General features: G+C 39.5%; 1 protein-coding gene across 1 annotated transcript in view; it reads left to right on the forward strand.

Annotated features, from left to right (window-relative positions):
* Positions 1-21,147, forward strand: part of HCN2 (hyperpolarization activated cyclic nucleotide gated potassium and sodium channel 2) — a 206,062-nt gene that overhangs the window by 163,240 nt on the left and 21,675 nt on the right. The window contains exons 6-7 of the mRNA XM_077475629.1: positions 8,643-8,883; positions 19,649-19,813. Coding sequence (XP_077331755.1) covers positions 8,643-8,883; positions 19,649-19,813 — 406 coding nt within the window. The remainder of the gene's footprint in view (positions 1-8,642; positions 8,884-19,648; positions 19,814-21,147) is intronic.

Below are 21,147 nucleotides of genomic sequence, written 5' to 3' on the forward strand. Positions count from 1 at the left end.
CTCTCCTGATGCACCAGAGCTTCCAACTCGCCTATTTTGCTTGGCAGACTTCTGGCATTGGCGAACAAACATTTTAATGTATTAATATATTTTGACCGGTCACACACTATCCTCTTGGGTGTTCCAAGATTACAACTAGGACTTGCTACTATATTTACCTTGGGTTTATGTGCTTCGGTTACCCCACCACTAATGCCCCTAATATTACCCTCTGGAATATGCTCCACGCTGACTATCTCTATCTCTGAACCCACCCCCCCATCACCTAGTTTAAAAAACCCTCTAACTTTTTGGCAATCCTCAATCCCAGCTGATCTGCACCCTCCTCATTTAGGTGCAGTCCATCCCTTCTATAGTACCGGTTGTCGACTGAGAAGTCGTCCCAGTCCTCCAGGAACCCAAACCCCTCCTTACTACACCAGCTTTTGAGCCACTTGTTTACTTCCCTAATCTCCCTCTTCCTTTCTGGTGTGGCTTGATGTACTGGTAGTATTCCTGAGAATACTACCTTGGAGGCCCTTTTCCTCAACTTAGCTCCCAAGTCCCTAAAATCATTCTTTAGGACACTCCATCTGCCTCTGACTTTGTCATTGGTGCCAACGTGCACCATGACAGCTGTAATGAATGGCTCTAGCACAAATGTAAAAGCAAAAGGGCTAATATAGTTTAATACTGCAATATGTTTTAGAAAGATCAAGGGTTAAAAACACTCATATTAGAACAGGAGTAACAAGCATATAATGAGAAAGCACTCCAATCCCTAAGACCTGGGATAGCAGCTCGCTGTCTGTCTGGTACTCACAGACCTCCTCGTGATAACATTGTTGGCAAGCAAGACATCGTCCCTTCATGCTTATCGCCCAATCCCGGGCTTCATCAGTGGTCTTTATCTGATGAAGCCTGGGATTGGGTGATACGCGTGAGTAGGGGAAGGGTGACATCTATTTACCTTCTGGTTACAGAAAATGTCAGTTGTCTGGTTCCAAAGTGTAAATTCCAGGTGTTACAAACCAGGGATTTTGATCCCACTTTTCAGATTTGCCACTCTGTCCACAAACACATAGGGATCTACTGCTACTAATCAGAGATGTCACTGGAGTCGATGAAACCATTTCCCCCAAGGTGGATGCCTTCTGGTCCAGGTGCTTTATCCACCTTTATTTTGTCTAAATATTTCTTTTGAGTCATTCTGGATCATTAGGGTTTCGGCTTCTTCAAGAAGAGTGCCCTATCACTCACTTCAGGCTTCATCTTTAAAGCCCAAACTCCAGTCCTTCCTTTTGACACAAGACTTGGAGCAAAGAACCTACTAAGAAGGTGAACATCTGTTAGCGTTTGTTAAAGACATCCAAGACCCTGTGGTTTCAAAGGACTTCAAAACGCTACCCCCTTTTCATTTTTCTTCTCTCAAACCAACCAAAATATGCACAATTAGATATGCAGCCGCCCTGAACCATCTCTTATACCAGGGAGTGGCCTTTCCGGTCCCTGTGGAGGAGGGTTGCAAAGGATTTTATTTAAACCTGTTTTGTTCATGTTGCCAAAATCCAACAGTATTCAGCCTATGTTGGACTTAAAATTCCAAAATAAGTATCTTCATATTCCATAGTTTCTTATGGAATCCGCAAGGTCATTTTATACTTGGCATCAATAGACAACCAAGATGCATATTACATGTTCCTATTTACACGTATCATCAGCGCAACTTGTGCTTTGTAGTAGGAGACAAACACTTCCAATTTGTCACACAGCCATTTGGCCTGTCCTCTGTAACCAAAAGGTGCTTGCACCCCTTTGAATGCCCTGAGTTCTTAAAAAGGCAAAAGACAACAGGGCACCTAGACAACTTTCTTCTGAAGAACTCCTCCCCCTCTCCTGAACTATCTCCAAATGTCCAAGGTACTATTCAGCTTTAGGCTTTCGATTGGGTAATCTTCCTTTTAAAAGTATGGGTACACTGATAAAAGCCTCATCCGTGGCATTGCTTGAATCACCAGTGATTTTGCTGAGAATCAGGCAGCCTCAACAGAACTAAGTCATTGTCTCATGAGCAAAGAAACACTGTCCAGCCTTTTCTGCTGCATACATCCATGCAGTGGATAATTGGCAGGTATATCACCTCAGCTGTTGCGACCTGGACTAAGGGAAATGGGCGCTTCATTCCAACATCTATTTTGGTTAATATATGCCTTTTTACCCAGAGGAAATTCTCTCTTGACTGGTCCAAAAAAAATAACCCAGACCTTCTTTCTCAGGGCCTGCCCATTTCCATCCTGCTTCTCAGTCACTGGCTATAATGACATAGCTGATGAAAGCTAGATCTAGATCAGGGGTGCCCAACCTTTTGAAGAGCGAGGGCCAGTTTAGCGACTTGGTAACCATTTAAACAATGAGCAAAGTGGGCAGATGACAGGTCTGTATCCACTCTGCATATGCAGAGCAGACATGGACACAGCACGCTCTACTGTATATGGGCTTTTGGATCCGATTTGCCCAGACAGATCCCCTTCTTTTTTCTTTTTAAGTGGATCGGATTGGGGATATGTTGGTGTAAAAGGACACATGTGAATTTACATGTGCTGCTCTATAGAGGTGAATGGAGGGTCCGATTGGGTCCGCCTGAAAAAGGGACAGGCAAACCCGATCAGACCGATCATGTGAAAGGGCCCTAAGGCTGTTTTCACACTGATGCACTTCGGTTTACCTGCACCCCAACTGACCTCAATCATTACTACTTCCTCAGGATTCCTGCAGGTATCGCTAGCTGCTGCTGTCCCCCAGGTGGGAACTGCTGGCAGGTACTGTTGGTATTGTAAAGGTTGGAGAAACCGCGCTAATCAACTCTGGGTGTAGGATAGACAAAACCAGGCGGTGGGCTCAAAAGAGTATATATATGTATATTTATAGGTTGCAGCCCCCCCAAAAAATAAAATCCCCAAACGGGGTTTCTACAACAATAAATACAACTTAACAACCGGGGTATCTGGCCCTACCTATTTATCAGAAAATAATAATAATTCTAAATACTTAAAAAGAAATGTATTTTAGAGGAAAAAAAACTCAAAAAATGCCAGCAGGTCCAATAACACACCGACCTATTCCACAACTAGTAGTCTCATATATCCAATTACTACCACATGAAGATAATTGCTGCTTATCAGATGAAAGCCACAGTACAATCCTTTAGAACCCACTAACTTCAGTTCAGTACAAGAAAAAACAAGTGACCTCTGCCAAAATCGTATACAATCGCATGGATTGACCTATTGCGATTCAGACACGATTATGGCAAGTGTAATTTTATCTAATATATTTTTAACCGTGTTCGAAAACTCTATGATTAACCAGAAAAAATTATAAATAAATCCTGTGAAGAAAAACTGAATGGCAAAGAAAGTGATACTTAATGTGACCATAACCTTAAAATCGTATGAGTATTAGAATGTGATTTATCCAACAACTTATCAGCTAAATTAGTAAATAAATCTAATATGAAAGTTCAAAATCTCTTGAAAAAAGTATAAAGTGCATTAAAAGTACAGGTGAAAAATCAAGAAACTAAAATGCAAAATATATAGCATAACCAATACCCAAAGTGAATCGCAGGACCTGAAAAATATATAATAAAAAATATATATATAAATAAAAAGTGAAAAAAAAAAAGTGAAAAAAATAAATAAAAAAAATAAATAAAAGAATATAAAATAAAAATAAAGAAATAATAAATAAAAAAATAAATAAAAAAAGGAAAAAACAAGAATTAAGTAATTAAAAACCCCCCAAAACCATGTGATGATATAATGTCCAATTGTCCAAAAAAAATCTTCAATAATATAAGTCCAACAATAAATGTTCATGAAGTGACTTTAGTGCTTGTTGTGCAATCTTCAAAGTGACTTCCGTGCTCCCCCACAAGGTGCCCCACTCACCAAAAGAGTACACCCCTGCAGGGGTAATTCGCCTTTAAACCAAATCTGAAGAAATCCAGCTCCTTGGCCCGTATATTGTATAATCATTCGTATCCAGAAGGAAATTCCATTTATATCCTGTCGGCGCCCAGGAAACTCTATCGGTGCGGGAAACACCTTCCGTCACCACACATATAGTGCTCCGACTCTACCGCCCAGACACAGAGTCCGCTGAATGACGGGGAAAAGCGGACTGTCCTGGAATATTACAGCACACTCACTGTCACTCCCGATGTGTACTGTTGGTGGTTATTGCTAGCTGTCCCCGACCCGCCAGCCCCGACCATCAGTGTGATGGGAGCCGGCACTGTAGGAAGCATGCAGCTGCAGTAAAGAGCAGAGCTGATGCTTTCCCACATTGCTCAAAGCCAGAAAATTCAGCTCCCGTAAAAATGTACTATTGTACCTGGAAATCATTATTTGCCTGGTGCGAGGCACAGAACCCTAAGAAATTTCTCACTGCCTCCCATTCTTAAAGGATAAGTGCACCTTTGTAAAACGAATAAATGCACATCTTTTTGCATGTGCATTTATCTTTTTTTTAATTTTAAATTTTTTTTTTTTTAGGAGCCTGTAAAGCATTGCATCTGTGATCAGCAGATCAAGGGTGCAATCTCAGGCTCCTGGAGACTGCCAGTGTAGCCCCGGAAGATTCTAGCCCCTTCCTGACCAGAGCACTTTTTGTGATTCGACACTGCTGGTAGAGACTCCTTGAGGGTAGGGACCGATGTGAGTGTGCAATGTACAGGGATAGGGACAATTGTAGACACTCAGGTTGAACTGGATGGACTGGTGTCTCTATTCAACCTTACTGTGTAACTGCATTGCTTTAACTGACAATTGTGCGGTCGTGCAACATTGCACCCAAACAAAATTGACATCCTTTTTTTTTCCACAAATAGAGCTTTCTTTTGGTGGTATTTGATCACATTTTGAGGTTTTTATTTTTTGCACTATAAACAAAAAAAGAGTGACAATTTGAAAAAAATGCATTATTTTTTACCTTTTGCTATAATATCCCCCAAAATATGTATAAAAACATTTTTTTTTCCTCAGTTTAGGCTGATATATATTCTTCTACATATTTTTGTTAAAAGAAAAATCGCAATAAGTGTATATTGATTGGTTTGCACAAAAGTTAGTGTCTACAAAATAGGGGATAGGTTTATAGCATTTTTATAAATAATAAATATATATATATATATATATATATATATATATATATATATATATATACATACACTTTTTTTTTTTTTTTACTAGTAATGGCGGCGAGCTGCGATTTTTATTGTGACGCGACATTATGGCGGACACGGACAATTTTGACACATTTTTGGGACCATTGGCATTAATACAGCGATCAGTGCAATTAAAAATGCATTGATTACTGTAAAAATGTCACTGGCAGTGAAGGGGTTAACACTAGGGGCCAGTGAAGTGTGTCCTAGTTTGTGTTCTAACTGAAGGGGGATGGGGTCTGTGCAGGCCATGTGGTGGCCATCTGTAAGTCCGGGAGCCCCATAATCTCCTAATGGCTAGAGGCCCCATGAGTTGTCAGTCCACCCCTGATTCTGTCATTGGTTCCAATGTGGATCAGAACAGCTGGGTCAAGCCTAACCCTTCCCAGTAATTTATCAACCCGGTCCACCACATGCTGAACCCCGGCACCAAGGAGACGGCAAACCATTGATTGAGGCAATCCTTGCAAAATTATTCTATCAGTCTATCTGATTATAGAATCTCCTATTACCGCCAACTGTCTAGGCCAGGGGTAGGCAACCTCAGCTCTCCAGATGTGGTGAAACTATAAGTCCCATGAGACATTGCAAGACTGACAATCGCAGGCATGACTCCTAGAGGCATGATGAGATTTGTAGTTTCACCACAGCTAGAGTGCCAAGGTTGCCTACCCTGGTCTAGGCCTACCTGCACTACCCTTACCACTTTTAACTAGATGGGCTGCTCTCCTGGCTGTTAGGGGTAGCAGTGACATCTAGGGCTTACACACACACACACACACACACACACACACACACACACCGATATAATAAAATTATTTTCTTTAGTGGAGTAGGGGAAAACTAGAATGTGTTTTTTTTTTTTTTTTTTTTTGGTCGGTGTCCCCATTTGTAGATTTTCTCTCACTCACTTCCCATTACCTCTACATCAGGACAGGATAAATGCTAAAAAACTGAGAATAATTCCAGCTCTGACTATACACTCTAGGCTTTAAACACTTCATACCACCTTTACAGTCACTTTGCCTCCTTCCACAGATTCACATTCCCTATAGATGGGGAATTCAAGAAAGTCTTAAAGTGGAAGTAAACACATGCATAAAACAGTTATTTTTACGGCACATGCCAGAAATGTAACGTTTCCTTTGGTTGTGCTCTCAAACCAAACTGTCAAACCATCCACTGGCTGGTGTTCGAACTGACCACATGTGTAGCATCATGGCAGTTGTAGATTAAACACACACAAAGATGGCAGCTTCCTTGGCTGAAAGTGATAGGGGGGTTTACTAGAGGTCGACCGATATGGGTTTTTCTCTGGCCGATGCCGATATTTAGAAATCATGGTGGCCGATAGCCGATATATGATTTTTTTGGGCCGATATGTTAGGCCGATTTTTTTTTTTTTTTTTTTAATCCCCCTTGATCTCATAAAATCTAACACACCTTTCCCACTGGGACATTTTTCAGGCGCTTTTGGGCTAAAAATAGCGCCTGTAAAGTGCCTGCAAAACAGCTCCCCTGCAGTCTGTGTGAAAGACAGAGTGCTTTCACACTGAGTGCCCGTTCACACAGGGGCGACACGACTTGCAGCGCGACTCAGACGCGACCTGCACACGACTTCAGCAGCGACTTGCAAAACGACGACTGTATAGAAGTCAATGCAAGTCGCCTGAAGTCGCCCCAAAAATAGTACAGGAACCTTTTTCTAAGTCGGAGCGACTTGAGTCGCTCCTATTAGAACAGTTCTATAGTACAGAACGGAGCGCGACTTGTCAGGCGACTAAGTAACCTGACAAGTCGCGGTAGTGTGAACGGGCACTAAGACGATGCGCTGGCAGCACGTTTGGAGTGGTGTATACCGCTCCTCCACCATTCCTGCCCATTGATATGAATGGGCACCACTGCCGAAGTGCATGCAATGCGATTTGGCAGCGGTGCTTCACGGGCGCATTTAACCTCTTCCTCGGCCGCTAGCTGGGTTTTATGTGCCTCACTAGCAGCCAAATAGCGCCGCTAAAATAATGGTAAAGAGCCGCTAAAACTTGCAGCGTTTTACCATCAACGCCTGCCCGCTCCAGTGTGAAAGCGGCCTTCATAAGTGATACAGAAAATTTCTTACATTTAAACATTTATTAAACAAAACAAACCTCCAATCAGTTTACTTGTATGTATGATTTAGATTTAAAAAAAAAAAAATATATATATTAAATAAAAACAGATAGTCAAAACTTTTGGACGAAAAAAAAAATGGGCTAACTTTACTTTTTACATTTTTTTTTTTTTTTTTTTAAATAGTGTATTTTTTTTCCCCAAAAAATGCATTTGAAAGACCTCTGTGCAAATGCCGTGTGACATAAAATATTGCAACAACCGCTATTTTTTTCCCTAGGATCTCTGCTAAAATATATATATATATATATATATATATATATATATATATATATATATATAATTTTTGGGGGGTCTAAGTGATTTTCTGGCAGAAAATACAGGATTTTTACTTGTAAGCAACAAGTGTCAGAAAAGATTTAGTCTTTAAATGGTTAAACTGAGAACTTCTACACAGAGATGATTTCATTCATTCAAGTGTAAACATTGTATCTTTTTGTTCTTTTCTTGGCAGACTGCCCAGAGAGGAGGAAAGTCGTTTCTATGACGACTCAGGCAACTTACACTGACTTCTATACAGAAGTCATTTCCAAGTCCCGCTGTTCTAAATCGGTCTTTTTATCAGCACAATCGGCCGATGCCGACTAATTAAAAAATGGCAAATATCGACCGATATATCGGTCGACCTCTAGGGTTTACTTACACTTTAATGGCAGTTTTCTGGTGTTGGGTCCCTTTAGAAATACTTGCAACTAATTCCAGCAAACATTTCCATCCTTTTCAGTTACATTACTAACAGATAACAAATTCGGGTAGTTCTTAGGAAGCTGAGAGCCATATAAGGTACTTTTTTGAATTAAGAATAAAAAAAATCCACTTTTAGACTGAATAGCAGCTGTGGAACCATCCACTGCCATGAGCACTCAATCAACAACAAAGCAGACCTGATGGAGATCTAGTCTGTCAGATATAAGGCTTTGCCGTTCACACTACAAAACTTTGCACCTGTCAGTGTGTAGGATGCAGTGGCTGGGGAGGAAATGCACTGAGAAAAGAGTGTCCATTATGGACACTCAGACCTCGGTGCCAGGCTCCAACAGATTCAAGTACTTCTGACAGGTACATGTATCAGGCATAGCCACCAAAAATGTTGGTGTAGTGACCTAACTGATATCAAAGGGATGTCTACAATGCCCTTCATGAATATATTCCCCATTGTGTCAAGGAAATTCTGTATGTCAACTGTAATAGTCTATTCCGTTAAATTTATCTCAATACCAAGCATGTGTTTTACTTTTAACTGTGTTATACCCATATTTGTGCTTAGGAAATAGTGAACTTCAACTGCCGCAAGCTGGTAGCATCAATGCCACTCTTTGCCAATGCTGATCCCTGCTTCGTTACGGCAATGCTGACCAAACTAAAATTCGAGGTGTTTCAGCCTACGGATTATATCGTTCGGGAGGGAACCATCGGCAAGAAGATGTACTTTATCCAGCATGGTGTGGTGAGCGTACTTACCAAGGGCAACAAAGAGGTGAAACTCTCAGATGGCTCTTACTTTGGAGGTTAGTTTACAGTATTTTTTAACCACAGTAGTGCTGTGGTGTTGTCCTATATGTTAGTAAGCTAATGTAGTAAAAGTGCCATGACAGCACTAGGAAAGGAATTATTTGTGTTTTGCCTAAAACTACTGCCTTTGGCTTGAAAGGTTACTAAATGTTGATGACGTCATAAATCGGTTTAAGTAGGAGTATTATATTAAGGAGATATATACCTAATAGCCTTATGAGATTATGAGAACAGAAGATATGGAAAATTAAAGTGGTAAGCAATATATTCAAATACACATGTGGCCTCCTGCTAAGGCATCCAATAGTGGTACACTGCCAGCTGTCATTTAACTTTTTGTCAAGGATCACAGCTAACATAAAACTGTACATTTATTACACAATCTTATTTTTCACACTATAGGAACTTTAATATTCAGTGTTTTGAATCACATTAGTAGCTCGTTCACGTAATGCAAGTTTAACTTTTTTCATTTTAGGTTTAGTGTACCTTAAGGCTTTTCTTTATACTACTCTTAAATTCATTCTCTATGCTTAGCAGAGAGCAAACCGCTTACAAATGTAATCACTTAAATCCTGCTTTACAACTGGAAGCTTTATATATATATATATATATATATATATATATATATATATATATATATATATATATATATATATATATACACAGCATGGTCATAGTTCTTATTTCATCACTGTATTGTAATTTACACAAAACTTCTATGTTAGGATAACTCCAGCCACAACTTATCTTCTAGTTTAAGGGAGAGTGGGATTATATTACAATTTCTTTTAAGAATTATTACTATCCGTGTACCTGTTAAAGACATCTATCCTCACTATTTGTCTTATACATTACGGTCACTAGGGGAAAAAATAAAGAATACAAGTATCAAAGCTGTCACTGGAACAGAAGAGGATATATTAGAGTGTGGACAGTTGTTTCTGTGATTGGAATATTTGCTAATTTTGTGGAGATTTCCATTCCTCTTCCCCCTTCCCCACTCTACACAAAACTTAAAAAAAATAAAGTGTTTTGGCTGGAGTCACACTAATGCCCCATACACACGTCGTCAAATGTTGTGAGCTTGTTGTCTGAAAGTTTGACCGTGTGTATGCTCCCTCGAACATTTGTCAGACTTTCTGCCAACAAATATTTAATGGCAGGTTCTCAAATTTTCTGCCAACAAAACCTTTTTGTCGTAATTTCGGATCGTGTGTACACAAGTCCGAAGCACAAAAGTTCACACATGCTCGGAATCAAGCAGAAGGAGCCGCACTGGCTATTGAACTTCCTTTTTCTCAGCTCTTTGTATGTCTTGTACGTCACCACATTCGTAATTGTCGGTCAACATTTGTGTGACCTTGTGTATGCAAGACAAGTTGGAGCCAACATCCTTTGAACAAAAATCCATGGTTTTGTTGTAAGAGGAGTATGGTTACTAATTTACCTAATCGTATCCAGTCCACAAGTACATAATGCACCATCTAATACTGAAGCAGTGCTCCTGTCAGTCCATAGTATGACCCGCATTCATATGGTAAAACATATGAGAAACAGATGAATGACAATTAGTGGTGAAAGTCCAGAGAAGTAGATGGTGGTTAAATGATAAAATGTACACCAAGATCCACAAAACATGTTTCACACTCACCAGAAATAAGTGAATCTCAAGCCTTGAGATACTCAAATAGTTGTCATCTGCATCACAGATAGGATCAAAGCTGCATATCTGATATAGAAGAAAAACTCCACATTGCGTAATCCTGTTTATCTTTTATTGCAGTCCCCAAATTCTTTAAAACAGCATTTTCCAATACATTTGCATCAATGAACTAATGTATAAGAGATGTCAGCATTCTCAGCAGTCCGTAGAATAAGAGATGACCAAACTTGGGAAGAACAGTCACCGCTGGTCAGTTCCTGTGACCTCTGACTGACACGCAAACGTCACGCAGCAAATTAACCTTCTGAGTGCCTAACCGCTCCATTTCATACTGGTGCACACTAGCGGTAGAATAGAAGCTTCCCAGAAGGTAACATAATCAAGCTGTAATAGTTTATATCGGCTGACATTTATTAATCAATACAGTCAATACATAAAATGTAACCGTACCTAAATGTAATACATCACAAGACCAATCTAATCGTATAAACAATCCATAAGCCTAAATTCATATCTAGACATTGTATATACATTATATTATACTAATACTATACTTCATAGCTCATATTTAAAAAGCACACATTTAATAAATTTAAAACAATAATATTGCATTAGAATAAATATAATATAAAAAACAAAACTGGAATTTCAATAATAGCTAATAAAACAACATTGAGTTCTACGTTTAACCCTTTCAGAGTAAAGGCATCTGTCAAAAAAAAAACAGTGGGTTTCCCGTTTCGAGAGTTCCCGCACTATATTTAACCCTCTCCATGCTGGTTTGACATGACCAATTCCCCAAAATTTTAGACCCAAAGGGTCCTGTTTGTGGCGAAATTTAAAATATAATGACACACTATGGTCCTTAATGCCTAGTTTAACCACTTAAGGACCAGACCTCTTTTTCAGACTCGGTGTTTACATGTTTAAAACCGTTTTTTTGTTTTTTTTTTGTTAGAAAATTACTTGGAACCCCCAAACAGTTTATATTTTTTTTTCTAACACCCTAGAGAATAAAATGGTGGTCATTGCAATACTTTTTCACACCATATTTGCGCAGCGGTCTTACAAGCGCACTTTTTTTTGGAAAAAATTCACATTTTCTAATAAAAAGCTAAGACAACAGTAAAATTAGCCCATTTTTTTTTTATATTATGAAAGATAATGTTACGCCGAGTAAATTGTTACACAACATGTCACGCTTCAAAATTGCATCCGCTCGTGGAATGGCGTCAAATTTTTAGCCTCAAAAATCTCCATAAGCGACGTTTAAAAAATTCTACAGGTTGCATTTTTTGCGTTACAGAGGAGGTCTAGGGCTAAAATTATTGCTCTCGCTCTACCGATCGCGGCGATACCTCACATGTGTCGTTTGACCGCCGTTTTCATATGCGTGCGCTACTCACGTATGCGCTCGCTTCTGCGCACGAGCTCGACAGTCGAGCCGTTTTTAAAAACCTTTTTTTTTTCATATTTATTTTAATTGATTTTATTTTTACACTGTTTTTTAAAAAAAAAAAGCATGATAGGTCCTCTTAAATATGAGATCTGGGGTCAAAAAGTCCTCAGATCTCATATTTGGACTTGAGACCCATTTGACACTGGGGCGTTTTTCAGGCGCTTTAGCGTTAAAAAAAAAAGCGCCTGTAAAGCGCTTGAAAGAAGCCTCTTCTGCAGTCCCAATGTGAAAGCCCAAGTGCTTTAAGAGCCCTTTCACAATGTCAGCGCCCGAAAAACGCTCATAAAGTGCCGCTTAAACTAGCAGCGCTTTACGAGCGTTATTGGGGCTCTTTTAACCCCTGCTAGGGGCCAAATAAAGGGTTAAAAGTGCCCACAAAACGCTGCTGCCAATAGCGTTTTTCAGGCATTTTACAGGCGCTTCCCATTGATTTCAATAGGAAGGGGCGCTTTAGGAGCGTTGTAGTCACCGCTCCAAAAGCACTGCAAAGAAGCTGCTTGCAGGACTTTTTTTGATGCCCTGCCAGCGCAACGCCTCAGTGTGAAAGTACTCAGGCTTTTACATTGGGATTGCAGTTGCAGCTTCTTTCAGGTGCTTTTTTTAACGCTAAAGCGCCTGAAAAACGCTCCAGTGTGAAAGAGATCTCGATGTGAAAGCACTCGGGCTTTTACATTGGGATTGCAGTTGCAGCTCCTTTTAAGCGCTTTACAGGTGCTTTTTTTTAATGCTAAAGCACCTGAAAAACGCCCCAGTGTGAAAGGGGTCTAAATGGGGGGGGGGGGGGGGGGAAGTCATTTGAAAAAATGACATTAAAAAAATATACCTTTTAAGAGGTATGGGCGGAAGTGACGTTTTGACGTCACTTCCGCCCTCCTATAGTATAGAGATGAGTGGGGGCCATCTTAGCCTTACTCGTCTCTATATAGCCAGCTAGGAAAAGGACCCGATTGCCTCCGACGGCTCCGTTAAGCGGCGGAAGGCACAGGAGGGCGGCGGGAGGGGGGTGGCACCTCTCCCGCCGCCGATAACTGTGATCTCGTGGTGAACCTGCCATGAAGACCACCGTTATCGTACAGACGACCGACACCTGTAGAGATGGGTATCTCAGTTGTGGCAGCAGCTGCTGCCGTTACCGAGATATCCCTCTTTAAAAATAGGATGTACATCGGCGTGCGCTGGTCGTTAAGTGGTTAATATTCTGAATATGCTCCGCAATACGTATACTTCAAAAGTCTCTTAGTATGGCCTACATACATCAACCCACAAGGGCACTCCAATGTGTGGTGTGGCATGTAATGAATTCTCTAATTAGGAATTCCTTATTGGAAGTGGACGTAAACCTCTCATGGGTTTAGAAACTTCTCTACACACCCTACGCTTCCTACAAGCAAAAAAAAGTCCCTATCCCAAAGGACGCTGGGGTGAGGGAGATCTAATACTTTTTTGACTACCATGGCCCCAAAACTTGGGGAATATCTATATATGTGCTTTGGTGTGGGTGGGCGTACAGGTTTAAACACTTGGTATCTGCATGCCGTCATATGACGTTGTCGGCTTTGTGGGGTTATATCTGAATGATGCCTGAGGCTACAGACATCATTCAAATATCGGCATTTTCAGCCGGCGACTCCCTACATAATAAGAATGATCATAGTAGCTGTTCCGCCACTTGATCGTTCTTACGGGCGGCGAAAGGGGATGTACCCCCGCCGCCCTCCGGTGCTTCTACCGACTTACCGCGGCGATCGGTAAGTCTGACAGAGGATCCGCCGGCCCCCGGATGTTGATCATAGAGATTTCGGTGGACCAGATGGTCGCCAGAGTCTCTATGATCATCGGAGGCCGGGCAAGATGTAATGACGTCATGCCCGTCCTCTGCGTTCAAAAAAACGGCGCCGCCTCGGCTGGGACGCGGTGGCTTTTTAATTTTTTTATTACAGGGGATGTTTACATTCCTTGTAATAGGAATAAAAGTGATCAAATTTGTATTTTTTTTAATGTAAAAATTGTTATGTAAAATTAACAATAAAAAAAAAAAATTAAAGTGCCCCTGTCCCCGTGTGCTTGCATGCAGAAGCGAACGCATATGTAAGTCCCGCCCACATATGAAAACTGTGTTCAAAGCACACATGTGAGGTGTCGCCATAATTGGTAGAGCGATAGCAATAATTCTAGCCCTAGACCTCCTCTGTACCTCAAAACACGTAACCAGTAAAACATTTTAAAGCGTCGCCTATGGGGATTTTTAAGTACCGAAGTTTGGCACCATTCCACGAGCTTGTTCAATTTTGAAGCATGACATGTTAGGTATCTGTTTACTCGATATAACATCATCTTTCACATTATGCAAAAAAATCGGGCAAACTTTAATGCTTTTTTTTTTTAAAGCATGAAACTGTTTTGTTTTTTAAAAAAATGCGTTTGAAAAATTACTGCACAAATACGGTGCGAGATAAAAAGTTGCAATGACCGCCATTGCAGTTTCTAGGGTGTCTGCTAAAAAAACCATATATAATGTTTGGGATTTCTATGTAATTTTAGAGCAAAAAAAATGATGATTTTTACATGTAGGAGCGAAGTGTCAGAATTGACCTGGATGCGAAGTGGTTAAGTATTTTGTCTAAGCATAAAATATGCCAATGTGCCTCAAAGATCGCTTCCATGTCTTTGTAAGTGCTGAGGGTTATAGCCTTTCTCTACAAATCTACTTTTTAACACTTATGACTGTATAATAAAGTCACTAGTGGTGAAACAGTTTCTTTTTACTCACATTATTTGTACTTTGGGGATATTCCTCAACCAGAGAGGATGATGCCCACTCTGTAATGGCAAATAACTATTGCGTTCAGTAGGCTTTAAGAATACTTTAGTCTCTAATCTGCCATTATGCCTATAAACATTGACATCTAAAAACAGATTATGTGGAATTTATAATCTGCGTAATGTGACATTGACCCATAAAGAGACTAAGGTTGAAATGTGGTTTTAAAAGACCCATTAGTAAATTTGGTGTATATGTGGATGTACATAAATATATAAGGCAACTCGGTATTACATTTTTTAGTTTGGGTGGTAGCTCTTCAGTAGCAGTTGACAGTTGATTGAGGAACAAGTCATTGTTTAATCCAGAATACTGCCACACAACATTTGGAAGTGTTTAAAGGTCTAGTGTTGCGGGATTTTGAACAGTTGATCCCTAAAAAGAATGCTAATCTCAGATATATCCAGGAAGGGATAGAACTGTTAGCAACTAGGAATGATAGAATAAGGCCAGCAGGTAGTCATTTTGTCTAAACAATATTATAATAATCAGTTCATACAGATGTTATCTGATAGTGAGACATAAAAAAACTGGACAGAGACCCTACTTCACAATATAGGGAAGAGTTGGAGGCTTTGGTGGAATCTGGTTACCAATCTCGAATATTAACACTCAAAGAGAAAAAATATCTGGTACCAAGTAGTAGCCATATACCAACTATCTATACTCCCTAAGATTCATAAAGACCCCCAAAACCCCCTGCTAGACCTATCGTCAATGGTATAGGATCTGTAATATCCCATATGTAAGATGGGACAATATTTAGACCTATTCCTCCAGAGGAGTGTTGTAGTAACAAAAGCTTGCCTCAAAGATACCAAAACGTTTTTACAACTACTACAAAGATTATAGTTAATTGAGAGAGGTGAGGCTTTTCTAGTTACAGCTGTCTCGTCATTATACACAGTAATTCAGCATGATGATGCCTTGCTAGCCCTTAAGTGGGCTCCAAGTCACAGAGAGGATTTACCTAATATATAGAAAGTAGTTTTGCAGAATTCCTTAGAATTCTGCCTCTCTCATTATTTTTGCTTTAATGAATTCTCCCAAAAAAGAGGTGTTGCTATGGGCGTGAAATTTGCGCCCAGTATTGCAAATCTCTTTATGGGGGAACGGGAGGATAAATTTGTTTTTGGAAGGAAAAGAAATCAACTTATTTTTTTACAGATGGTACATTGATGATCCGTTTTTTATATGGGCAGGATCAGAAATATCCCTTTGTGCATTTTTGTAATATTTAAATAATAATAAAAATAACATCAGGCAGCACAGTGGTATAGTGGGTAGCACTCTCACCTAGCAGTAAAAAGGGTTGCTGGTTCGAATCCCAACCATGACTCTACCTGCCTGAAGTTTGCATGTTCTCCTTGTGCCTGTGTGGGTTTCCTCCGGGTACTCCCGTTTCCTCCCACATTCCAAAGACATGCTGGTAGGTTAATTGGCTTCTGTCCAAAATTGGCCCTAGTATATGAATGGGGACCTTGGATTGTGGGCTCCTTGAGTATAGGGACCGATGTGAGTGTGCAATGTACAGGGGTAGGGACAATTGTAGACACTCACTCAGGTTGAACTGGTGTCTTTATTCAACCTTACTATGTAACATAAAACTGATAAGCCGGTGGAGTAAAGATCAAATCAATTTTTTTAGATGTCAATGCTTATAGGCACAATGACAGATTAGAGACTAAAGTATTCTTTAAGCCTACTGATCGAAATAGTTATTTGCCATTAGAGAGTGGGTATCACCCCCCTATCAACCTTCAGCACTTGGATACAACTATAGAGAAGATAATGGCACTCCCATGAGAAGAGTGTTTGAAAGACATAACATCTTTGAGGAATAATACTAACCATGAATGGGGTTTTATCTCTGCCTTTCATTCACAGTACAAATATGTGGAAGTGATCTTCGAGGCACATTGGCATATTTTTTTCTTCGACAAAACACTTAAACATGTACTCTCACCCACACCAAAGTTCATATATAGAAAGGCCCCAAGTTTTGAGGGCATGGTAGTCACAGAAAAGTATTATACCCCCCACCAGACCATCGTCCTTTTGAAATAGGGTTGTTTTTTTTTTTTGCTTGTAGGAAGTGTAGAGCAGTTTCTAAACCCATGAGAAAGGAACTCCTAATTAGAGAATTCATTACATGCAATACAACACATGTAGTGTATGCCTTGGAGTGCCCTTGTGGGTTGATGTATGTAGGCCGTACTAAGACTTTTGAGGATCCATATTGTAGAGCATATTTAGAATACTAAACTAGGCTTTATGGACCATAGTGTGTCATTACATTTTAAACTTTACCACGACCCTTCAGGTTTAAAATTTTGAGGGAATTGATTGCATCAAACCAGCATGGAGAAGTTCCAATTTTTTGACAGATGCACTTACTCCAAAAGGGTTAAACCTAGAACTCGATATTGTTTTATTAGCGATTATTGGAATTTCAGTTTTGCTTTTGATATTATATATATTCTAATGCGATATTGTTTTAATTTCAATTTATTAAATATGTATTTTTAAATATGAGCTATGAAGTATAGTATCAGTATAATGTATATACAATGTCTAGATATGAATTTAGGCTTATGGATTGTTTATAAGATTAAATTGGTCTTGTGGTGTATTATGTTTAGGTACGGTTACATTTTATGTATTGACTATGTTGATCGATGAACGTCAGCCGATATCGTCTATTACAGCTTGATTATGTTATCCTCTGAGAAGCTTCTATTCTACCACTAATGTGCACCACTATGAAATGGAGTGGCTGGGCAGGTTAATTTGCTACGATGATGGCTGTTAAATACCAGGATGCCGTGCCATAAGGCCACACCCTCAGACAAAGGGTGTCCGGAAGTGAAGCTTGCATGTCAGTCAGAGACAACCAGAACTGATCAGCGGTGGCCGTTCTTATTCTGACGGACTGCTGATAATGCTGACATCTCTTATACATTCGTTCACTGATGCCAATTTATTGGAAAGTGCTGTTTTTAAAGAATTTGGGGACTGCAGGTAAACAAGATTACGCAATGTGGAGTTTTTCTTCTATATCTAAGTACCTGTGCAAGTGATATGCAGCTCTTACCCTATCTGTGATGCAGATGAGAGCTATTTGAGTATGTCAAGGCTTAAGATTCACTTATTTCTGGTGAGTGTGAACCCCTTTGGGGAGTGTGACGCATGTTTTGTGGATCTTGGTGTGTACGGTGCACACTTTATCATTTAACACTAGGACCACCATCTGCTTCTCTGAACTTTCACCACCAATTGTCATTCATCCATTTCTCATATATTTTAACCATATGAATGCCAGTCATACTAAGGACTGACAGGAGCGCTGCTTCAGTATTAGATGGTGCATTATGTACTTGTGGACTGGATACTATTAGTTTATGAATTTTTTTTTCATTTTAGCAGGCTTTTTATGATCATTTTTATGTTTTATATATTGTTTGTTTTAACTTTGTGGTTTCATAGCGCTGAGCTAGTGAAAGTAGGCCTAATACACTTAGATTATTTACATTAATGTACCTACCTTCTCCTCACAACTGCAGTAATGTCAAGAGTTTGCCCTTTTCTTATCCCAACTTCATTATTATATACCTCACTCAGTTATTCTTAGTAGTATGGACACCTACTCCTGTGGATCTTGCATAGTAACTTTAGAAAATATCACTATAACCATGGTTTTAGATGGAGGGAGGGCATAAGATGCCAGCATGTATTTGAATGTCAAGGAAATGTATTGCATGCAATGCTGGGGTTCAGAAAACCTCTTTGTTGTTTTAAGTTTTATAAAGAAGACACTTGCATCATTGTAGAAGTAGTTTAGGTAGCAAATCCCTGTTCCTGTAACTTCCCTTTCTGTGCTGTTTAGGACTGCTGCAGTTGAGTTTCAGATGGAGAGTGGTAGAAAAACTGAATGATTCCTTATACTCGAGTAATCTGTTTCCAGAAAAGATCCAGCAGCTGCATTCTATATTTGGATCATAACAAACTAAATTCTTGCTCAGCCAACTACAAACTAGAGTCTTGATCCTTGATTTCAGCTTTTTGTTGTTAAAACAGTACTCTAACCGCCATTGACCTGGGATCCTTGTAGCATGTCTTTTTTATTTTATTTATGTATTTATTTTTTATTTATTTTTTACTGGGATGCACATAAGGAGTTCCGGGAGTGAGTGGAGACCCCCCCCCCTTTTTTTTTTCTTTTTCTTTTTCTCTCTTCGTTTCATACCCCCCTGCTTTTTAAGGGGGGTATAAGCTTTTTCCCTTTAGGTGCTACCCTTCCTTAGGAAATCGGGGAATAAAAGGGTTATCTCCAAAACCACATTATAAGCAAAAATATTGAAGATGTTCCTTGAAAACGTTATACTGCCAATGCCCTCTTTCTCGGGGGGTTCCATGTTCTGTTGTCTACTAAATCTTCTATGGTTTGCCAAACACTTCTATATTTTTATTATGTTCATTCATGTGTTCAAGCATTTATAGCTTGCATTTCATGTATGTTGTGGTAATCACAACACTTTGTACTAATGGAGATTTAAAGTTCCAAAGGCACACTCTCTTCTCCAGGATGTTCATGAAACCTATAGAATAATTTGTCCAGTCTCCTGGTTAAAGCATAAGCATACTTTGAATTTAAAATGTCCCAGAGCAGAAACACTTTGATTTACCATTTTCTCAATGAAAGCATAGTAAGATATAAATTGATATGTGTTCTGTATGTGTATTTGGAATGAACGCATATTAACTCATCAAGCGCTTAAAAATTATTTCTTTAATTTTTTTATATTTTTTGTACAGAGATCTGCCTGCTGACACGGGGACGACGGACTGCCAGTGTCCGCGCTGACACATACTGTCGTCTCTACTCCCTCTCTGTGGATCATTTCAATGAGGTGTTAGAGGAATACCCAATGATGCGGCGTGCATTTGAGACCGTTGCCATAGACAGACTGGATAGAATAGGTAAGCCTATTAACAACAGAGTAGTTATTAAAAAGACACTGTCAATACATCATGCCTATTAAGGTCAGCAAAACCTCACACAATCTACATTGACCATGTCTGCAGATTGTGTGAGGCTTTCCTGGCCCCTACTGGGATCTTTGCTGATATCAGAGCCACAGAAGAGGAGCAGCTGTGTGTCTGGAATGCAGAGCTGATGCTTTTACTGACACTGCCAGAGATGCAAACAAATGCAGTCTAATGCTTTTGCAAGTAAATTACCTTGAGATGTTTATATTAGTAGGCATGTTATAATGAATGTCTCTTTGAGGCATACACAGTAGTCTTTATAGGACTAACCAATAGATTCAGTATGTGGTTTTGCTTTTTCATCTTGTAGCGTGTGTGTGTGTGTGTATGCATATATATATATATATATATATATATATATATATATAAAAAATTCTCAGTTACACCATGCTCCATATGATTGAGTGTTGTAGACATTGAAGGCAGACAGGACTTTTTTTTCCTCTGTTGTGGTTCGGTAGATCACTGTAGTCGTATTGTGGTGATGCTAGAATTTTGCTGTCTTGATTGGGCTACCTTTTTTTTTCATCGAATCCACACAAAATTTAAATTGACCACATCCACATGTGCATTAAAGCTACACCCGTGTTGGGGAACAGTTAGTGAAATGTTTGTATTTACACTTGTAAATCTAAGTATAAAAACTCTTAAGCTGTCAGCATTATATAAGGGGATTCAATGGCAAGTACCAATGTATAAATGCAGACTTTAGTGACTGCTATCTGCAGTGAAAAATATATACTCCCACCTGTATTGGTGTTAGCACATTTAGCTATCCAAATTCTTCACACCCAATTACAAACGTAATATGTTTGAATCTCTCTCCCCCCTCCCTGTCCCCCCTCCCCCTCAAAAATAAATAAATAAATAAAAGTAGCTCGCATTTGGTGCAGGGAAGGGAACTTTGGCCAAATTATTCAGAAGGCTAGCGTGGTTCAACATTGAACTGCTAATTTCTGAAATTAGAAAATTGTGGCTTACTGTTGCCAATCATTAATGTATATCGGTTCTATGTAAAATCCTCTTATAATATCTGTGTTGTAACTTCAGGAAAAAAAAAAAGTAAACCTTATTTTGTAATTGGATTTTTATTTTCCCAATTATGTACCTGACAAAAGCCATGTGCAAAATGTTTTGCTCCTGTACATAAGCACTCCTCCTCTAGTATGTCATAGCTAAATAGTTCTAGAAAGGAAAATTTCCTTCCAATCATTCTATGCAAGCTTTAAAGGGATATTACACCTGTTATGGGTAACAGCCTAGCC

This window comes from Lithobates pipiens, unplaced genomic scaffold (genome assembly GCF_037356315.1).
Source record: "Lithobates pipiens isolate NorthernLeopardFrog02 unplaced genomic scaffold, aLitPip1_a1.2 Scaffold_13, whole genome shotgun sequence".
NCBI classification, from domain to species: Eukaryota; Metazoa; Chordata; class Amphibia; order Anura; family Ranidae; genus Lithobates; species Lithobates pipiens.